At 55.4% G+C, this 16496-nt stretch overlaps 2 protein-coding genes and 1 long non-coding RNA gene across 10 annotated transcripts; 1 reads left to right on the forward strand and 2 right to left on the reverse strand.

Annotated features, from left to right (window-relative positions):
• Positions 1 to 92: 92 nt before the first annotated feature.
• ATRAID (all-trans retinoic acid induced differentiation factor) lies at positions 93 to 4540 on the reverse strand. Of its 2 annotated transcripts, none has more exons than XM_047782428.1 (7): positions 4411 to 4540; positions 3613 to 3734; positions 1840 to 1911; positions 1539 to 1610; positions 1318 to 1439; positions 916 to 1013; positions 93 to 423 (listed from the first exon to the last, which is right to left on the reverse strand). In XM_047782428.1, exons 1-7 carry the CDS (start codon positions 4507 to 4509, stop codon positions 319 to 321), a joined length of 690 nt encoding a protein of 229 aa, XP_047638384.1. In that variant the 5' UTR covers positions 4510 to 4540; the 3' UTR covers positions 93 to 318. The 2 variants fall into 2 exon arrangements, with proteins under 2 accessions (XP_047638384.1, XP_047638386.1); XM_047782430.1 differs by lacking the exon at positions 4411 to 4540 and adding an exon at positions 3864 to 4402.
• A 201-nt stretch (positions 4541 to 4741) lies between these two features.
• On the forward strand, positions 4742 to 15919 carry SLC5A6 (solute carrier family 5 member 6). 7 transcript variants are annotated; one of them, XM_047782421.1, is made up of 18 exons: positions 4742 to 4832; positions 5328 to 5394; positions 7841 to 7959; positions 8582 to 9127; positions 9448 to 9513; positions 9840 to 9891; positions 10256 to 10323; positions 10647 to 10801; positions 11155 to 11295; positions 11471 to 11600; positions 12088 to 12176; positions 12585 to 12697; positions 13033 to 13100; positions 13523 to 13609; positions 13740 to 13921; positions 14139 to 14242; positions 14466 to 14581; positions 14968 to 15919. In XM_047782421.1, the coding sequence occupies exons 4-18, from the start codon at positions 8735 to 8737 to the stop codon at positions 15118 to 15120; spliced, it is 1917 nt and encodes a 638-aa protein (XP_047638377.1). In that variant the 5' UTR covers positions 4742 to 4832; positions 5328 to 5394; positions 7841 to 7959; positions 8582 to 8734; the 3' UTR covers positions 15121 to 15919. The 7 variants fall into 7 exon arrangements, with proteins under 7 accessions (XP_047638377.1, XP_047638381.1, XP_047638380.1 ...); XM_047782425.1 differs by having other exon boundaries at positions 4813 to 4935; positions 5328 to 5400; XM_047782424.1 differs by having other exon boundaries at positions 4813 to 4935.
• Positions 5845 to 7861, reverse strand: LOC125128246 (uncharacterized). Its single transcript, XR_007135185.1, has 2 exons — positions 7707 to 7861; positions 5845 to 6620 (listed from the first exon to the last, which is right to left on the reverse strand). It is a non-coding gene; the product is annotated as an uncharacterized LOC125128246 (long non-coding RNA).
• Positions 15920 to 16496: the final 577 nt, after the last annotated feature.

A 16496-nucleotide genomic window follows, 5' to 3' on the forward strand; every position in this document is an offset into this window, starting at 1 on the left:
CCGAAGTAGCTTCTCCCACCCCAACCAATAAACACACAAAGCCAAATCCAGGGCACCTTCTCTTAAAAGAAAAAAAAAAAGGGAGAAAGAGAGAAGCAAAAGAAAAAATTTATTATGGTCAGCAGCACAAATGAGAACTGATACTAGTCCACTCCTGGACTGGTGCGTCTGCAACACACTAAGGTTATGCAAATGTCCATCTTCCTTCAAACAACGACTTCTGGTCATCTTTGCTGACCAACGATGTCTAGGAAGCAAATCCCCCTGGCTGGACTAAGATGGGGATGATCTTTAGGTCAGTAAGAAGACCTGTGTGGTTCATGAAGCCTTGGCTTTTCGGCGTTGAGTCCCCCAAAGCAGGATGGAAATGGATAATGTCGTGGATCCCAGAATACCGAAGAACATGAGCAGTGAGAATGAGCCCTGTGAATAACAAACCCAAAAAATTTCATACAGGATTACACCAAGGGCTTACAACCCAACACCCAGTTCTCCCCTAGTATACCCATGCAATCATCCAGGGCAATTCTCTTATAGTTTCCTTCTCTGGGTGACTTGAATCAGCTTCTGGTCTGATGGTTTTTTTTTTTTTTTTTTTTTGTCTTTTCCAGGGCCGCTCCCGCAGCACATGGAGATTCCCAGGCTAGAGGTCCAGTCGGAACTGTAGCTGCCAGCCTACGCCAGAGCCACAGCAACGCGAGATCTGAGCCGTGTCTGCGACCTACACCACAGCTCACAGTAACACCGGATCCTTAACCCACTGAGCAAGGCCAGGGACCGAACCTGCAACCTCATGGTCCTAGTCGGATTTGTTAACCACTGAGCCACGACGGGAACTCCTGATGGCTCTTCTTTTAAAGAGGTACTTGCTCTATGCATTTCTCTTACCGCTAATGAGAAGGCCTAATTCCTCACCTGGCGCATACACTTGTAGCCATGGAAGCCATCAGCACAAACACACTGCAAGAGACCAGGACCATCAGGGACACAAGATCCATTCTCAGGACACGTTTCTAGAAACCAGAGAAAAACAGAGACCATCACTGGATTTCATTAATATGTTTCCCAAATATCTGCTTCAATTTAGATTCTCCCAACTATTTCTAGGTCAAAGTAGAGAGGAAAGAAGATTATAGATCATCAGAATGTCATCATCACCATAAAAAAATCACTTTGAGACCTTTTCTTTCCAAAGGATTAAAGCTTCCGAAACCTGAACAAAAGGCACTTAAGCAGTGTGACTGTCTTTCTGATCTAAAGTGATGAAGACAAGGGAGGAAGGGCAGTTTCCAGAAGGGTGAAGGTGAGACAGCATACCTGGGTCCCCAGTGCTGTTGCAAAGGTTTCGTTGTCCTTGGCAGGTTTGGTTGGTTATATAAAAAGTGACAACATCCCAGGCATTGATACCTCCTGGACAGGTGACACTTTGTGGCAGTATCCTGAACACAACACAAACAGTCATGTATGCAGCCCAAAGTTGCTGAGCTCACAGTGCTGCCTGTCTTTGATTTTCTCCCCTACCCCATACCATTACTCACAGAGTCTGGAGCTGGGTAAAGCCACGGAAGGTGTTGGCCCAGTCGCCCTCGAAGGGGTTTGCCTGCAGGTCTCTGCAAAGCGTACACTGTTAGCACTGTGCTCTAGGAAAACACTCTCCTTCCATGCATGCATCTTGCTGAACTGATAAACCAGTTCTCGTGCTGAGTTTGAACAACTGAACAACTTGAACAAGTGTAGAGAATATGCAACCATTTTCTTAGGAGTCCATCCTCAAAGACTTTCCCATAAACCCTTTGCCATAGGGCACATTTTTGGGAGGAAGGATAACTAACAACTTACATGATGACAGCAGTATGTGCCTGAGCAAAGTCTGGACCAGGGTCCTTCAGAGAACAGTTCTGGAGATCCAGCCTGAGGGAAATAAAGTAATCCATGAAAGTATATGTGTCACCCCTTCCTCTAAGGTAAACGAATACAACCCCCCTTTATGTTAATTGAACATAGGTGTGCCAAGGCCACACACGAGGTACTCTAGTAGGGTGTGAGTGGACAAAGAATTGGGAGTAATGTTAGAAAGGTGGGTTGGGCCTGTCTGTGGTAGTTCCTGGTTTGAACTTGATACTGGGGCAACAGACCATTTAAGTCTAATTTTGACTTTTTTTTTTTTTTTGCCTTTTCTAGGGCGCTCCCTTGGCATATGGAGCTTCCCAGGCCAGGGGTCTAATCGGAGCTGTAGGTGGCCTATGCCACAGCCACAGCAACGTGGCATCCAAGCCTCGTCTGTGACCTACACCACAGCTCACGGCAACGCCGGATCCTTAACCCACTGAGCAAGGCCAGGGATTGAACCCGCCACTTCATGGTTCCTAGTTGGATTCGTTAACCACTGAGCCACGACAGGAACTCCTAAGTCTAATTTTGTTTTTTATTTCATTTTATTTTTTATTTTATGGCCATACCACAGTATATGGAAGGTCCCAAGCTGGGGATTGAATTCAGCCATCAATGCAACCTATGCTGCAAGTGCAGCTATGCGGTATTCATTAAGCTCCTGGGCCAGACCAGGGATTGAACCCGAGCCTCTCAAGAGACCCTAGCGGCTGCAGTCAGATTCTTAAACCACTGTGCCATGGTGGGAACTCCCTAAGCCTAATTTTAAAGCCAGAGAGTAATAATGGAGAAAAGTTGGTTTCAGAAAGTTTAATATAAAGAATTTAGGTAGATCAGGGGAAGAGGAAAATGGAAGCAAGACATCTGACATCTTGTGTCTGAAGAGAGGAAAAGTTTAATAGGAATTGAGTGGTACCCACATGTACCTGGAGCTAACAGAGAGGTCAAAGGATACTAAAAGAGATCTAGTTTTAGGAGACACCTGCATAATGGTTGAAGCCGTAATAAAAGCGTGGATTGTCAAGCGTGTATGGGGAGGGTTCCTGTCACGGCTCAGCAGTTAACAAACCCAACTAGTATCCACAAGGATGTGGGTTTGATCTCTGGCCTTGCTCAATGGGTTAAGGATCCAGCATTGCCGTGAGCTATGGTGGTCACAGACGCAGCTCAGATCCTGCATTGCTGTGGCTGTGGCCTGGGCCGGTGGCTTCAGCTCCTATTCAATCCCTAGCCTGGGAACCTACGTATGCCGCAAATGAGCCCCTCCCCCCAAAAAAAGAGTGTACAGGGAAAACTATGCAGAAGCTAATCTGCATAAAGAGACAAGAGGAAGAATTTGCCTTAAACACAAACAGGAATTAATCAGAAAGAGAACAAAATCATATCACAGTGTCCTGGAGGCCAAAGGAGTCACTTCTTGGAGACACATAGTAAATGAGCCAAAGAGTTGATAATAAAAGAATTTTTTTAAAAAACAAAGCCATAAAGACTTTTAAAAAAGAAAAGGCAAATATTATGACATTTACTCATTTCAACCAGGAAGCGCCACAGGGTAGTTTACTTAGCCAAAAATGCTATAACAGATTTAAAGTCTGAGACTCATAGTTTAGAGGCCTCCAAAATAGGTACCAATAGTTATCCTAAAAGCCAATCAGGCAAGCGTTGAAGAATCCAGTTTGGGAACTCTTTTCCAATATCCAGAGAGGTCTTCTCCTTCCTCACCCCAGGATGGTGCCCTTCCCATTCAGGCAGCAGCGGCCTTGCAGCATTAGCTCTGGTGTCTGTTTACAATAAAGGGCCACTTCTGACAAATTTTGCACATCTCCTGGACACTGGATGCATATCTGCAGAAGAGATAAAACTATTAGGACTCCAGAAAGAAAAGCCAAGGGAAAAAAACAAAAACAAAACAGGGACCAAAGACTAACTGCCAGTCTAGAATTCCTCTAACTCAGGGCATAGACGTGTCCTACCTTTACGTCAGATTTACTAGAAGACAGCGTTTCTGGATCCAGGTGCCAAAACAGGGCACCAGAGAATTTCTGTACCGGATCTCATCCAGGGAAGGACCTCATCTTTGAGAATTACTATTGGAACATATTTATTATGCCCTCTCCAATGACTTCTCAATCTGCCAGCCGCGATTTGACCGGGTATAAAAGGACTGCAGGTACACAAAGATCTCATCAAGCATAACAGAATGTACAGCCCAGCCACCGCAGGGTATACGGCGTTCGTGCGTCGTGATTTTGCAGAATAGCCAGAGGACTTGTTGGTAGAAAGGATAACTTAAAGTTACTCAAACATTAAGGAGGGAGGAGGTCAAATTTCAAAGGTCTTTGGACATTGGCGCTGGGAGACAGCAGCGTGAGTACTCCGGCGGGGAGACGACTGGGTTACGCTAGGGAGGCCCCAGGGACGAAATCCGGGCTGCGGGCTGGCAGGGGAGAGGCCAAGAGGGGAGAGCCGAGGGCCAGCGAGGAACTCTGTTTCAACCCAGCCTCTAATTTGCTTCAGTACCTCGGGTAACGCCAAAGCCCTTGGCACGCTCAGAACGAGGAGCAGGGCTGCAGCCCGGGGCACCAAGCTCGAGGGACTGCGGAACCCGGAACGGGCCATTTTCTGCTCCCTCCGTCCTTCTCAGCTGATCGCGAGACTTGCGAGTGTGGCCCCGCCCCCACCGCCTCTGGCCCTTCCCGGGGATGTGGCTAGTTGAGCGGCCGGTCAGCCCGGCCAGTCCGCCGGCTGGGAGTTGCCGCAGCGCGCGGAGGTCAGCGCTCTTCTTTGTGGGCCTTCGTCCTCCTTCGGGGGGCCGGACCGCCCCTTCTTTTCCCCGTTAAATGAAGGCCTCCCCACGACCGCTCTCTCAGCCCCGCGTTCCTCCAGCCTGGACGCCGAGGTCGCGTCGCCGCAGCGCCTTGGGGCCGATCCTTCCGCCCTCAGTAAACATGGCGGCGCGGCGGGGGCGGGCAGGGGGCGGGACCCTGCTGTCACCGGGCCAGGCGCGGCGGGGCCAGAGCGGACCCTCCTGCGGAGACCCGGCAGGTGGGCGGGACGAGGGCGGGCCGCAAGGGGGTGGGCCGGAGCATAGAGGCTCCGGAGAGTGGCGTAGGGAGGGGAGGGGCGGGAGAGAAGGGGCGGGATGAGTCGGCCGGGAGCGTGGTGGCCGGGGAAGATCGGAGGTGCCCCGGGCGAGGTGGTAGTGGTCCCGCCGCCTCGCCTGTGGAGGGGGGGAGAGAAGCTAGAAAGTAAAGAGGGTAAGGGAGATGGAGGAGCGAAGGGCTAAGGGCAAACCCCCCTGGGAGGAGAGGAGCCTGGGGACACCCGAGGCACGCTTTTTCACCTCCGTCCTGAAACCACGCGGTGTCTGGTGCCCTGGCAAGGAGATAGGGGAAGGCGATATGCTTCCCTAATTCCTCATCTTCTTTGTTTGCCAGAAAAAAAGAGTGATGCAGAACTCGGGAAGAACCACGGGACCTTCTTAGCCTTGGCTGGGCGGCGGAGGTAAGGGTAAGACGAATGCTGTACCTGGTTGGCCCTGGGGCCTTGACCGAAGGGCACTGAGAGCGAGAGCGAGCTCGTGTGCTGGGAGGGACTGAGTGTTGGCTTTGGTTAGGGCCATCAGGAGTTCATCAAAGCTAACCAATGCTTATCTTAAGGAGCCAGGCTTCCCTTCCACCTAGCCCCAGGTGTCAGGAAGCTTCTGAAAGGATTTCCTCTCAGAGGGCTGGCACATTTTCTAAGGCTTTTGTAGTTACTAGGATTTTAATGAGGACCCTCAAGCTTTTCAGACCTTGAAGAATTCTAGGCACGAGGTCAAATTTTGAAGCCCTAGGAAGGTTGGTCCCAAAGTGGCCCCTTTGTCTTTTGTAGAAATCAAAGCCATGCAGTTTGTTACCAAAGGGGGGGGGGGGCATGGTTAAGGTGGTGAAAAATGAGTCTCTTTCTCATCTGTGTATGTTAGACTTTTTAAAAGGGTCCCACAGGCAGCATCTTGTGCCCTATGTGCCAGTTTTAGTGGAACAACCCGTCTCTTCCTTTTGGCTTCCCTTGGAGAGATGCAAGTCCATGGGATATGTAGACCAGTGTAGAGTTTTCAGAAGATCTCTATCCTGTTCTTAGAACCATGTCTGATGAAGGTTTGGTTACTGGGTCAGGTTTTTCCCGTCTTGCCAGGCTCGCTCTCTTTCTTCAGCCATCTAAGAGGGTTCTCTGTATCTCATGCAAATAGAATTCTCAGGAAGCCCTGCCGCTTTACCGCAACAGTGGAGGATCTCCGTTTCTGTGCTTCTGTTTTCCAGTCTGTCCTGGGACCTTCCTTCCTTGCTCCAAACACCTGCCCAGCCACATCATTAACTCTTGCCCTCTACGTGTTGTTATTTGCCCACAGCAGAGATCTCTCACTCTCTGGTACTTTCCATCACCTCTATCACAGCAGTAAAAACTTGCCAAAGAATGGGAAATCTCCAGGTGTTGCAATGTACAAAGGCTCAGGGCATCTTTAGGTTAAATCGAGTGGCCTGTTGGGAACATTGTTCCTGGGACTCACATTTGTGACTCAGTAGAACATGTGATCCAAGAGCTGCCAACTCTGATTTCCTCTCATCATCAGCTCCAAGAGGTTCAGAGTTCAGGCTTGGTCTGTGTGAAGCCATATCTTGCCAGCCAGGCAATGTCTGCCCAAGAACACAGTGTAGGAGAGCCGGAAGCCAGCTAGGCTGATCTTTCTCCTAGTGGGCAGGAGCAGAAGACATAGTTTACATGAATCTGTCTCTAGAGTAGCTGAAATCTAAACTTTGTGCCAGGAATGACTGAGGACAGTGAACACTGCTGCAGTCCCAGTTCTGGAAGGAGGGAGGGAGGGACTCCCGGTGGATCACCTGTCACAGGTACAGACAGCACAGTTTTTTTCTCCCTTGTTCTGTATCACGCTGTGGAACCCTTGAGAACTAGAGCGTTTTCCTAAAACGTGCACAACCTGAGACATGGTGTTTTGAAAGTGATAGGCATGGTTACTGCTTTAGTATCGGTACTACTTATAAAGTATGTAGCACACTGCTGGATCATAGAGCAGGTGTTCAGAACATATTAGCTGTCATCATGTGAGGAGGTCTAAATTCATGGGCCTCAATGTCTTTGTCAGTAAATGAGGGGGTTGTAATAGTGATCTCGTAAGATTCCTATAAGTTTTTGGGTTTTTTTTGTCTTTTTGCTATTTCTTGAGCCGCTCCCACGGCATATGGAGGTTCCCAGGCTAGGGGTCGAATCGGAGCTGTAGCCACCGGCCTACGCCAGAGCCACAGCAACGCAGGATCCGAGCCGCGTCTGTGACCTACACCACAGCTCACAGCAACACCGGATCATCAACCCACTGAGCAAGGGCAGGGACCGAACCTGCAACCTCATGGTTCCTAGTTGGATTCGTTAACCACTGCGCCACGATGGGAACTCCAGATTCCTATAAGTTTTGAGCTGCTATGATCTGGTCCTTGTCCTGAGGATAAGGGTATTTTCTTTGAGGATTAGTATTTCTTGGACAGAAGTCAGAAAAGCAAGCTTCCTGTCTGCTCTCAGCAGCTCCTTTCCAGGTGCCCCTCGCCCACAGCGCCAAGTGTGACTCCTAATCCACCTAGGAATGCTGTTGACCGTGAGCTCCCTGCTCCCCATTCTGGAGCCTCTAGAGCTGAGCTGGGGTTTGGGGGCTGGAGGGTGATAGGGCCATTTGGATCACAGTGATTGGTTCCCTGAAGGGGCCAGAACAAATAGCTGCTGAGCTTCCCTCCACCCCCAGTTCCTCATCTCCCTTATAGACCGACCCTCAGCCTTTGCCTGGCTCCAGACACACAGCTTCTCCAGGCAGCTCTGCCTCCGCACAAGGACTGCTTCTCTAGGCAGGTGTCTGCCCTAGTGGGATAGGACCAGTTTCCCTGACTGTTTCTTTGGCCGCCAGCTCCCCGGCTGCTTTGCTTCTCTCCACATTGGAACTCTGCGCGCTTGGCTCCAGCCTGGTGCCCTCGCACTTGAATCTCGTCCCTCTTCCTGGATCTGCTCTTGACGGTGGTGTTACAGGTAGAGGAGTTGAGAGGCGGGTGGCAGGGCTTGTTTAGCCTTGTTGGGGAGGAGAGAGGGGTTGCCTGGGGATGTGTGCGCTGGAGTTTTGGGCTGCTATGCAGGTGGTCCCTCTGGTGATCCATGCTGAGAAGGGGCGCTGCTCAGAAGGGGACACCGGAGGGGCAGAGGCGGAGGCTGGGAGAAGGGAGGAGGCCCTGCGTCATTTGTCTCTGTTTCTTCTTCCCTGCTGGGTCGTGGCGCTAGGCTGGGCTCTGCTGGCTTAGTACATTGTAGTGACTGGGTCTCTGCCTGCAAGGGGAGGCAGGGAATTCTGGGACAAAACATGGGCCAGAGTTAGTTTTTCTTCCGCTGCTAGGGTGGAGACCTGAGAAGGTTCTTAAGTTTCACAGCTGTGTATGCCCAAAAAGCGCTTGGCCCAGAAGTTGTCTCCTGGCTGTCCCAATCTGCTGCTTCCTCCCTCCCCTCTCTGCCCTGCCTAACCCATATCAGTACCTTCCAGACCTTCAAGGGCCGCCAAGGAGCTGGCTGGTCCAAGTCTGGCGGGTGTGGGATACACAGGCCCAGGGGTGGGTGGCCATGAAGGTAGGACAGGCCTGACCAAGAGCCGATTTCTTTGCAGCGCCCCCTGGACCATGCCCCTTGGTGGTGGAGAAGGACCGTGAGGCAGTGGCTGGGGGTCAGATGGTAGCCACTCACCCGTCACCGCCCAGCCAAGTGGCAGCCCAGAGCGCAGGAGCAGCCGACGGCTGCAGGACACGGTCCCGGAGAAGCTATGAACGTGGGGGTGAGCCCCTCCACCGCCCCCGCCCCAGCCTCAGATGCAGGCGCGAGTGCCTCCACCTTCTCCACGGCGGACTATGTGGTCTTCGTGCTGCTGCTGGTTCTCTCGCTCATCATTGGGCTCTACCACGCCTACCGTGGCTGGGGCCGGCACAGCATCGGCCAGCTGCTGCTGGCTGACCGCAAGATGGGCTGCCTTCCTGTGGCGCTGTCTTTGCTGGCCACCTTCCAGTCCGCCGTGGCCATCCTGGGCGTGCCGTCCGAGATCTACCGATTTGGGACCCAGTACTGGTTCCTGGGCTGCTGCTATTTCCTGGGGCTCCTGATCCCAGCACACGTCTTCATCCCCATCTTCTACCGCCTGCATCTCACCAGTGCCTATGAGGTGAGCAGGGAGGGGCACAGAGACCCCCAGGGTCGGGGTGGAGCGGAGGAACAGGGCACCCGTGAGGGGTCCGAGCCTCTGGATCTCCTCAGTGCAGTGAGAGTGACGGGGAGCGCGTGGTGGGTTTATGCGATCGATCGTTCTGGGTGAGGGCAGTGGGGCGGAAGGAGGAGGAGAAGGTGCTGTGCTGAGGGAGGCCCTGGGGGAGCTGGATGTTTCGTCTGTTCCGGGGCCTTAGGTGGAAAGTTGTGCCTGAAGGGTTAGGGGTGGAGTGGGGAGGAATACCTTGAGGTTTTTTTAAAAATATCTACTCCTCCTAGTACCTGGAGCTCCGGTTCAATAAGGCTGTGCGGGTCTGCGGGACCGTGACCTTCATCTTTCAGATGGTAAGTGGAACAAGGATGGAGGCATGGTGGGGGGCGCGACCCCAGCAGCTGGAGCCTTCCCCCTCCCCGCCTCTCAGACTGGCGCCACCGAAGTTCCTGCTAGCGCCCCCCACCCCCTTCCCTGCCCCCGGGCCATCCTGCTTCCATCCTTCCGGTTCTGACACAGAGACTGGTGGCAGCAAGCCAGACTCTGGAAGGAGGGAGAGGGAGGTGAGCCTAGGGGAAGGGAGGCCATGGGAATACCGGAGCTGAGGTCCTCCTTTCCTCCCCGCTCTGCCCACCCTCGTCTCCTCTTCCGCTCACGGTCTCTGTTCCACGGCCGCCAGGTGATCTACATGGGAGTTGTCCTCTATGCGCCGTCGCTGGCCCTCAATGCAGGTGAGGAGTCCCAGCCCCTGGCTCGCAGCCACAGCAGGCTGGGGGAACCTGTGGGAGGGGCGGGTAGAGGAGGGTGTGCAGAAAAGAATCCGACCTTGACCAGGAAGTTATTTCACTGCCTGGGCCCTCAGCTGGTCTCTCCTGAAGGTGAAAAGCAAATCAGCCTGACTGTGCCTCCGCTGAATTGGTTAATCAACACCTTTTGGTGGAGCTTTGCAAACCTTTTTTTTTTCCCCATTGTGGTAAATGATTGATTCCATCCATCTTAATGACCAGCCAGTGCACGTCTTACCCAGGCTTCTTGGGCTTCCCTGCTGGGACACCTTCCTCTGGAGGCAGGAACGTGACTTTTGTCTGTTCGCAGTGACTGGCTTTGATCTCTGGCTGTCCGTGCTGACGCTAGGCATTGTCTGTAACATCTACACGGCTCTGGTAAGTGCCGTCCGTCTCCGGGGAGGGAGGAGGAGAGGTGAAATCAGGAGGGCGACGGGAGGAAAGGGAACAAAGGGACAAGTAGGTGGGTTGTAGATGAGATGGGCATATGGGTGAGGAGATGGCGTGAAACTCTAGGGTGTGATGACACGAGAGATGTGGGAAAAGGGGATGAGGTGATGGGTCAGGAGGGTAGGGGATGGGGTGGGAACGCTGTCAACAGGATTTCAGCAGCGCTGCGAGCCTGGGGGGCCGTCTAGTGCCCTCGCGCGTGGTGTGGCCTCGTAGGCATCTGGGGCGGGTGTGCTGTCTTTGCCCTGCAGGGTGGACTGAAGGCAGTCATCTGGACAGATGTGTTCCAGACGTTGGTCATGTTCCTAGGGCAGCTGGCGGTTATCATTGTGGGGTCGGCCAAGGTGGGCGGCTTGGGGCATGTGTGGGACGTGGCTTCCCAGCATGGTCTCATCTCTGGAATCGAGTAAGTACATCCCTTCCCCGGCTGGGGGCTGTGGTGCCTGGGAACTGAACCCATCCTAGAGCCTGCGCTCAGGGCCGTAGTCAGCAGAGGGCCGGCTGTGAAAGCCGAGGTGCCACACTGCAGAGGTGGAGGGTGAGCACGGGGGTGGGGGGCGTTTCTGGTACGTGGGGTGAGGCTGTGGGGTGGAGGAATGGCACCCCACCCCCACCCCACACCCTCCAGCTTGCTGCCCCGTCTCAAGTCCGAGGTTCTTGCCTTCAATAGCTCCCTGGCTCCCGCAGCCACCTCACTGCTCTACCCCCTGTTGGAGGAGGGCGAGGAGGGCAGCAGTGACACATTGGTGTCTCCGGCAGGCTGGATCCGGACCCTTTTGTGCGGCACACTTTCTGGACCTTGGCCTTCGGGGGTGTCTTCATGATGCTCTCCTTGTATGGGGTGAACCAGGCCCAGGTGCAGCGCTACCTCAGCTCCCGCACGGAGAAGGCTGCCGTGCTGTGAGTGCCGGGACAGGGCGCACAGCCTGGGGGGAGAGTGGGCCCCGGTCCCGCGGGGGCAGTTGGGGTGGGGCCAGGATGCCCGAGCACACACCCCCATTGGGCAGGACACGGCTCCCCTTCCTGGGGCTCCCGCCACGCTGTTCACTCGCGCTCGGCACTGGCCCTCTTGCAGCTCCTGCTACGCCGTCTTCCCCTGCCAGCAGGTGGTCCTCTGCATGGGCTGCCTCATTGGCCTGGTCATGTTCGCCTACTACAAGGAGTATCCCATGAGCCCCCAGCAGACTCAGGCAGCCCCTGACCAGGTGAGAGGCCCCCCCCCCCCGTCCCCATCCTGTACCCCCCAAGGGCCGTCCGGGCGGCTGCAGAAAGGACCCCCACCCTGGGTGGAAAGTGGCTGCAAAGTCCTTCATGCTCTGAGCTCGCCAGCCCGGCGCGTGAGGATCCCTGCCCCCAGCTAATCCGCGTGCCCACCCTGCCGACCCATCGCTCTGCACGTGCTCTGCGGGAGCCGTCACACGCTCCTCGCCCCCCTCGATGGCGTCATTTCCCAAAGGAGAAAACGTGGCCACACACAGTGGCCAGCGTGCTCAGGTCACCACCTGCGGGGGCAGAGCTGGGAGCGGGCTGCATCCCTCTCTCTCCAGAGCCCGCTTTCTCTCTGCGCACCGAGCCTGGCACCGCAGTGCCTGGCACCGTCTCCCCAGACCGGCTGGCGCGTGCAGGGGAGGGCGGCTCCCCAGGGGGAAGGGCTGCCTCTGAGGAGAGCTGTGCCCCCTGCTCCGCCTGCAGTTGGTCCTGTACTTTGTGATGGATCTGCTGCGGGGCCTGCCGGGCCTGCCGGGGCTCTTCGTCGCCTGCCTCTTCAGCGGCTCCCTCAGGTACGCCCTCTGCCCTCAGCCCTCAGGCTCGGCACAGCCAACCCCTGCTTGGTGCCAGGTGACGGGCGGAGCGGGGGCCCTCAGAGCCTCCTCGTGCCCGTTCGTGTGTGGGTGACAAAGGACAGCTCATCTGTGTGGGACAGAGCGCGTCCTCTCCCAGGAGATCCCCCTTTTGGTGAAGGAGCCGTTGTCTGTTATGATACCAGGAATCGACCCACTAGAGCCACACCTGTACCCCCTTAGGAAAGGCCGGGGGTCCCTGCCTCCGAGGCCTCGTCCTCAGGGTGGTGTTTGCGCTGTGCACGGCCCCGCCTTCTGCTGCCTTCAGGGCCCAAGTCCCTCAGCGGGGCCCCTTGTTAGTGCTGCCTGTCTCAGCTCCTGGACTCGTCTTTCTCTTTCTCCTTTCAGCACCATATCCTCTGCTTTTAATTCACTGGCAACAGTCACGATGGAAGACCTGATTCAACCCTGGTTCCCTCATTTCTCTGAAGCCCGGGCCACCATGCTCTCCAGAATCATCGGTGGGATCATGGGTCCACATTTCTTGAGCCATGTCCTTTCTGAGACACACCCAAGCCCTGCTGTCCAGCTTTAAAGAACCAGCTTTAACCTGGTTCAGCACTTGCTTGATGAAGCAAGCGGCCTTGTTTGTGTGTCGGGGAATTTTCTGGGGAGGTTCCTGAGTCACGAGGAGCGAGGACAGGGTGGAGGGACTGGAGCTGGGGCCTGAGTTCACATTCCCTGTTGCCAGGGACGCTGAGGTTATCGGTTGGCTGGGGAAGGCGCTTTGCTCTTCTTTGCCGCTTTCTGTCATGTTAGCTCACATCTGCTTGTTTCCTTCCTTCTTTTTCCCCAGCCTTTGGCTATGGGCTCCTTTGTCTGGGAATGGCCTATATTTCCTCCCAGATGGGACCTGTGCTGCAGGTAAGGACTGTGGAGAGAAGAAAGCAACTTTTTTTTAAGGGAGAAAAGGAGCTTTTTAAAGCAGGAAATTGAGGAAACAGCTGCTGTGAAAGGAATGACGTAGCGGGCAGGTGTCAGAAACCTCCCTGTGTTAGGCTCCCGTTAGCTGTGAACAGATTCAAGTAGCCCGAAGCCCCAGCATCATTCCTGGGGCCTTGTCGGCTCGGAGACATCTGAGATCAGCCTCGGGGCACGAGGCACGTTCCCTTACTGTTTCCGCTGTCTGGAACCTTGGGTTCTGATGCTTCTGGGTAGAAGAGATGGGCAGAGAGATCTGGCACGTGGGGCTCTGAGACAGTGGCGGCGGCTGCGCCTGCCTGGTGAGGCCGGGGTCTCTGAGCCTATCTGTTCGTTTGTTTTTGTCTCAACCCTGTCCCCCACAGGCAGCAATCAGCATCTTTGGCATGGTTGGGGGGCCGCTGCTTGGACTCTTCTGCCTTGGGATGTTCTTTCCTTGTGCCAACCCCCCTGTGAGTGACTCATCTGGCTGCACAGTCACGTGCACGGGTGGACCTTGGGAATGGCTTGGCAAGGCCCTCTTGAGTGCTGGGAAGTGGCGTGAATGTTTGTGACAAAAGTGTGTGCTGTGCCTCTGGGCAGGGAGCCATCGTGGGCCTGTTGGCTGGACTCGTGATGGCCTTCTGGATTGGCATTGGGAGCATAGTGACCAACATGGCCCCTGGCACGGCACCCCCTCCCGCTAACGGGTCCAGCTTTTCCTTGCCCAGCAATCTGACCACTGTCACCATGGCCACACTGATGCCCTCGACTACCCTCTCCAAGTGAGTCCGAGCTCATGCTCTTTCTCTTTGGCTGGCATGGCCAAGTTTAGAGGGATTTTTCCAGGGGCTTTGTTGTGGGATGGGCCACCAGAGGCCTCAGGAACTGTTGGGTGTTGGGTCCCATAGGCCCAAGGGCCTTGTAGGAGGGAGGAGGCCGGGGCCGGAGGGATGCCGTGTCAGTGAATTGCTAATTGTCCTCCCCCTCTGCTCTCCCCAGGTCCACCGGGCTACGGCAGTTCTATTCCCTGTCGTATTTATGGTACAGCGCTCACAACTCCACCACGGTCATTGTGGTGGGCCTGGCTGTCAGTGTGCTCACTGGTGAGGGTGTGGGGGAGGGACCCGGAGGAGCAAGGACAGGCCGAAGGGGGTGGGGCGGGGGTGCGCTCCGGGCCCTGGAGTCTGCAGCTCAGGGACCTCCTGGGTGTCTGGGACAGTCAGGCTCCTTGGCTGAGCTCCAGGAGGTGGACGGGGGCTGGGGACTGGGCGCCTCGGAGTGTACCCTGGTCACACAGCAGGAGCCTCAGGAGCACTTTGTCCTCAGGGGGGATGCGGGGCCGGACCCTGAACCCTCGGACCATCTACCCAGTGTGGCCGAGACTCCTGGCTCTCCTGCCCGTGTCCTGTCAGAAGCGCCTTTGCTGCAGAACCCACAGCCAGGTAGCACCTCTGTTGTCCAGATGGCCGGCCCTCCTCCCCTCTGACTGTGGGGCTCCTGGGCCCCCTTCCCTCCCTCTGCTCCCCGCAGCCCCCTTTCTCTGGCGAGTAGCTTGAGCCTGGACGGTCCCACAGCAGCTGCCCAGCTCCTTCCCACAGGGGAGCAGGGGCCTGGTGGGCAGAAGGGTCTTGGTCCTGAGAGACCACGCTGCTGGCCTTTCCTCTGCTCCCCCGTGCTCACCCCGGGCCCGCTCCCCACTTTCCCCACCGCCCCTGGCTGGTTTCCTTAACAGTGGGATCAGAGCAGGGTCCCCTTTCCCGCGTGGGCTCCTTCACCACCTCTTTGTCTCAGTCCGCCCTACCCGTTCCGCCTGCTCCGTGTTCCCCAGGACCTCTCCGGGGACCTCGCTGGGTTTTCAGAGAAGATGAGTAACGGGATGCTGAGGAGGAGCAGCGACAAGGTGGCCATGGCTGTGCCTGAGGAGGACCCAGCCCACCAGGGGATCAGCCCCACTTTCGTCCTCCAGGAGACCTCACTGTGATCGGGACTCGGCCCCGGCCCCAGAGGCCACCCTCTGGTACAGGGACGCGTTCCCTGAGGTTCTGCGGGGCTGATGGAGGACTGGGTGACGAGCCCACACCGAAGGACCTCACTCTTAGGGGTCTGGGCTGCAGAAACAGTCACATCACGGAAGGTGCACGAGGAGGAGGAGGTTTTTCCTTGTTCGTGCCAGTCTGTTCTCTGGAGATCCAGGCTTGCAGGGGGCAGGATTTTACCAGAAAAGGGGGTAGAGGCAAATCCTCTGGGAGGAGGATAACGGCTTCTGATTCAGCCTCCCCCAGCTCCATTATAGAAAACGCAGTGCTGGGCCCACTTTGGCAGACTGGCCCTCTCCCTATAAGAAAACTCCGAGCCACCTTGGTCAGCTTTGCTCCCCTTGCAGTCCCGTCGGAGCACCAGTTCTGTCAGCCGCAGAGGGCCCGTGATACTATTTTCAGGTTGTCTGTGATACCCAGGCCCCGCTCATTCTTAGCCATTGACTTCCATTCTTGAGAGGGAGGGTCTCGTGTCCCTGAGAGGCCCCTCCATCTCTTTGGCATAGAGTAGGAAGCTTTCCACCTCACTGTCACCCGCCACGTAAGGGGCGCTTGGGGATGGGGCAGATATTGATCCAAGAAACCAGGGTATGACCAGGTCCACTGTGGAGTGTGCCATCCTGACTCGGAAGCCACGCCACCCTCGTGTCACTTGGTCATTCACGCTCCTGTTTCCTTTTGGAGTTTCTTCCCACATATCTTTGTTCCTAGGAAATAAAGACGGCCATTGGGCTGGTATCTGTACTCCTGTGCTGTCTGCCGTTGCTTTTGACCACCCTAGTCCTGTTCCAGGCACAGATAAAGAGCCCCTTCTCCCATGCACAGGTGTCCCTCTGCTGCCAATAGAGAGGGGACCAGTGATGGCTCGGTGAGGCTTCCGGTCCCTGTGGCTGGTGTGTCCACAGGGGGAGCATTGTGCTCGGACGATGCGCAGCTCTGCGGCTTCTCTTCCCCTGCGGCTTTGTCTGTTTCCTCTCCTGCCCGCCTTGTCCTGGACCAGAATAATCCCTGCTGCTCTGAGATTTTTACTTTTGAGGGCAGGAGGAAGAACGCTGCTATTTGGCTTTAAAAATATCATTTTTCGGAGTTCCTGTCGTGGCTCAGTGGTTAATAATGAATCGACTAGGAACCATGAGGTTGCAGGTTCCATCCCTGGCCTTGCTCAGTGGGTTAAAGATCCGGTGTTACCGTGAGCTGTGGTGTAGGTCGCAGATGAGGCTTGGATCCCGCGTTGCTGTGGCTCTGGCATAGGCCGGTGGCTACATCTCTGATTCATCCCCTAGCCTGGGAACCTCCATATGCTGTGTGAGTGGCCCAAGAA

This window comes from Phacochoerus africanus, chromosome 5 (genome assembly GCF_016906955.1).
Source record: "Phacochoerus africanus isolate WHEZ1 chromosome 5, ROS_Pafr_v1, whole genome shotgun sequence".
In the NCBI taxonomy this organism is placed as follows: Eukaryota; Metazoa; Chordata; class Mammalia; order Artiodactyla; family Suidae; genus Phacochoerus; species Phacochoerus africanus.

Excerpts from the sequence above, each read along its gene's own strand:
- ATRAID (XM_047782428.1), bottom strand. The coding sequence starts at position 4,509 with ATGGCCCGTTCCGGGTTCCGCAGTCCCTCGAGCTTGGTGCCCCGGGCT. Across the intron at positions 3,735-4,410 it reads GGGCTTTGGCGTTACCCGAG|ATATGCATCCAGTGTCCAGG; the intron begins GTACTGAAGCAA and ends TCTCTTCTGCAG. Across the intron at positions 1,912-3,612 it reads GGGAAGGGCACCATCCTGGG|GCTGGATCTCCAGAACTGTT; the intron begins GTGAGGAAGGAG and ends TATTTCCCTCAG.
- SLC5A6 (XM_047782421.1), top strand. The coding sequence starts at position 8,735 with ATGAACGTGGGGGTGAGCCCCTCCACCGCCCCCGCCCCAGCCTCAGAT. Across the intron at positions 11,296-11,470 it reads ACGGAGAAGGCTGCCGTGCT|CTCCTGCTACGCCGTCTTCC; the intron begins GTGAGTGCCGGG and ends GCCCTCTTGCAG. Across the intron at positions 12,698-13,032 it reads CATGCTCTCCAGAATCATCG|CCTTTGGCTATGGGCTCCTT; the intron begins GTGGGATCATGG and ends CTTTTTCCCCAG.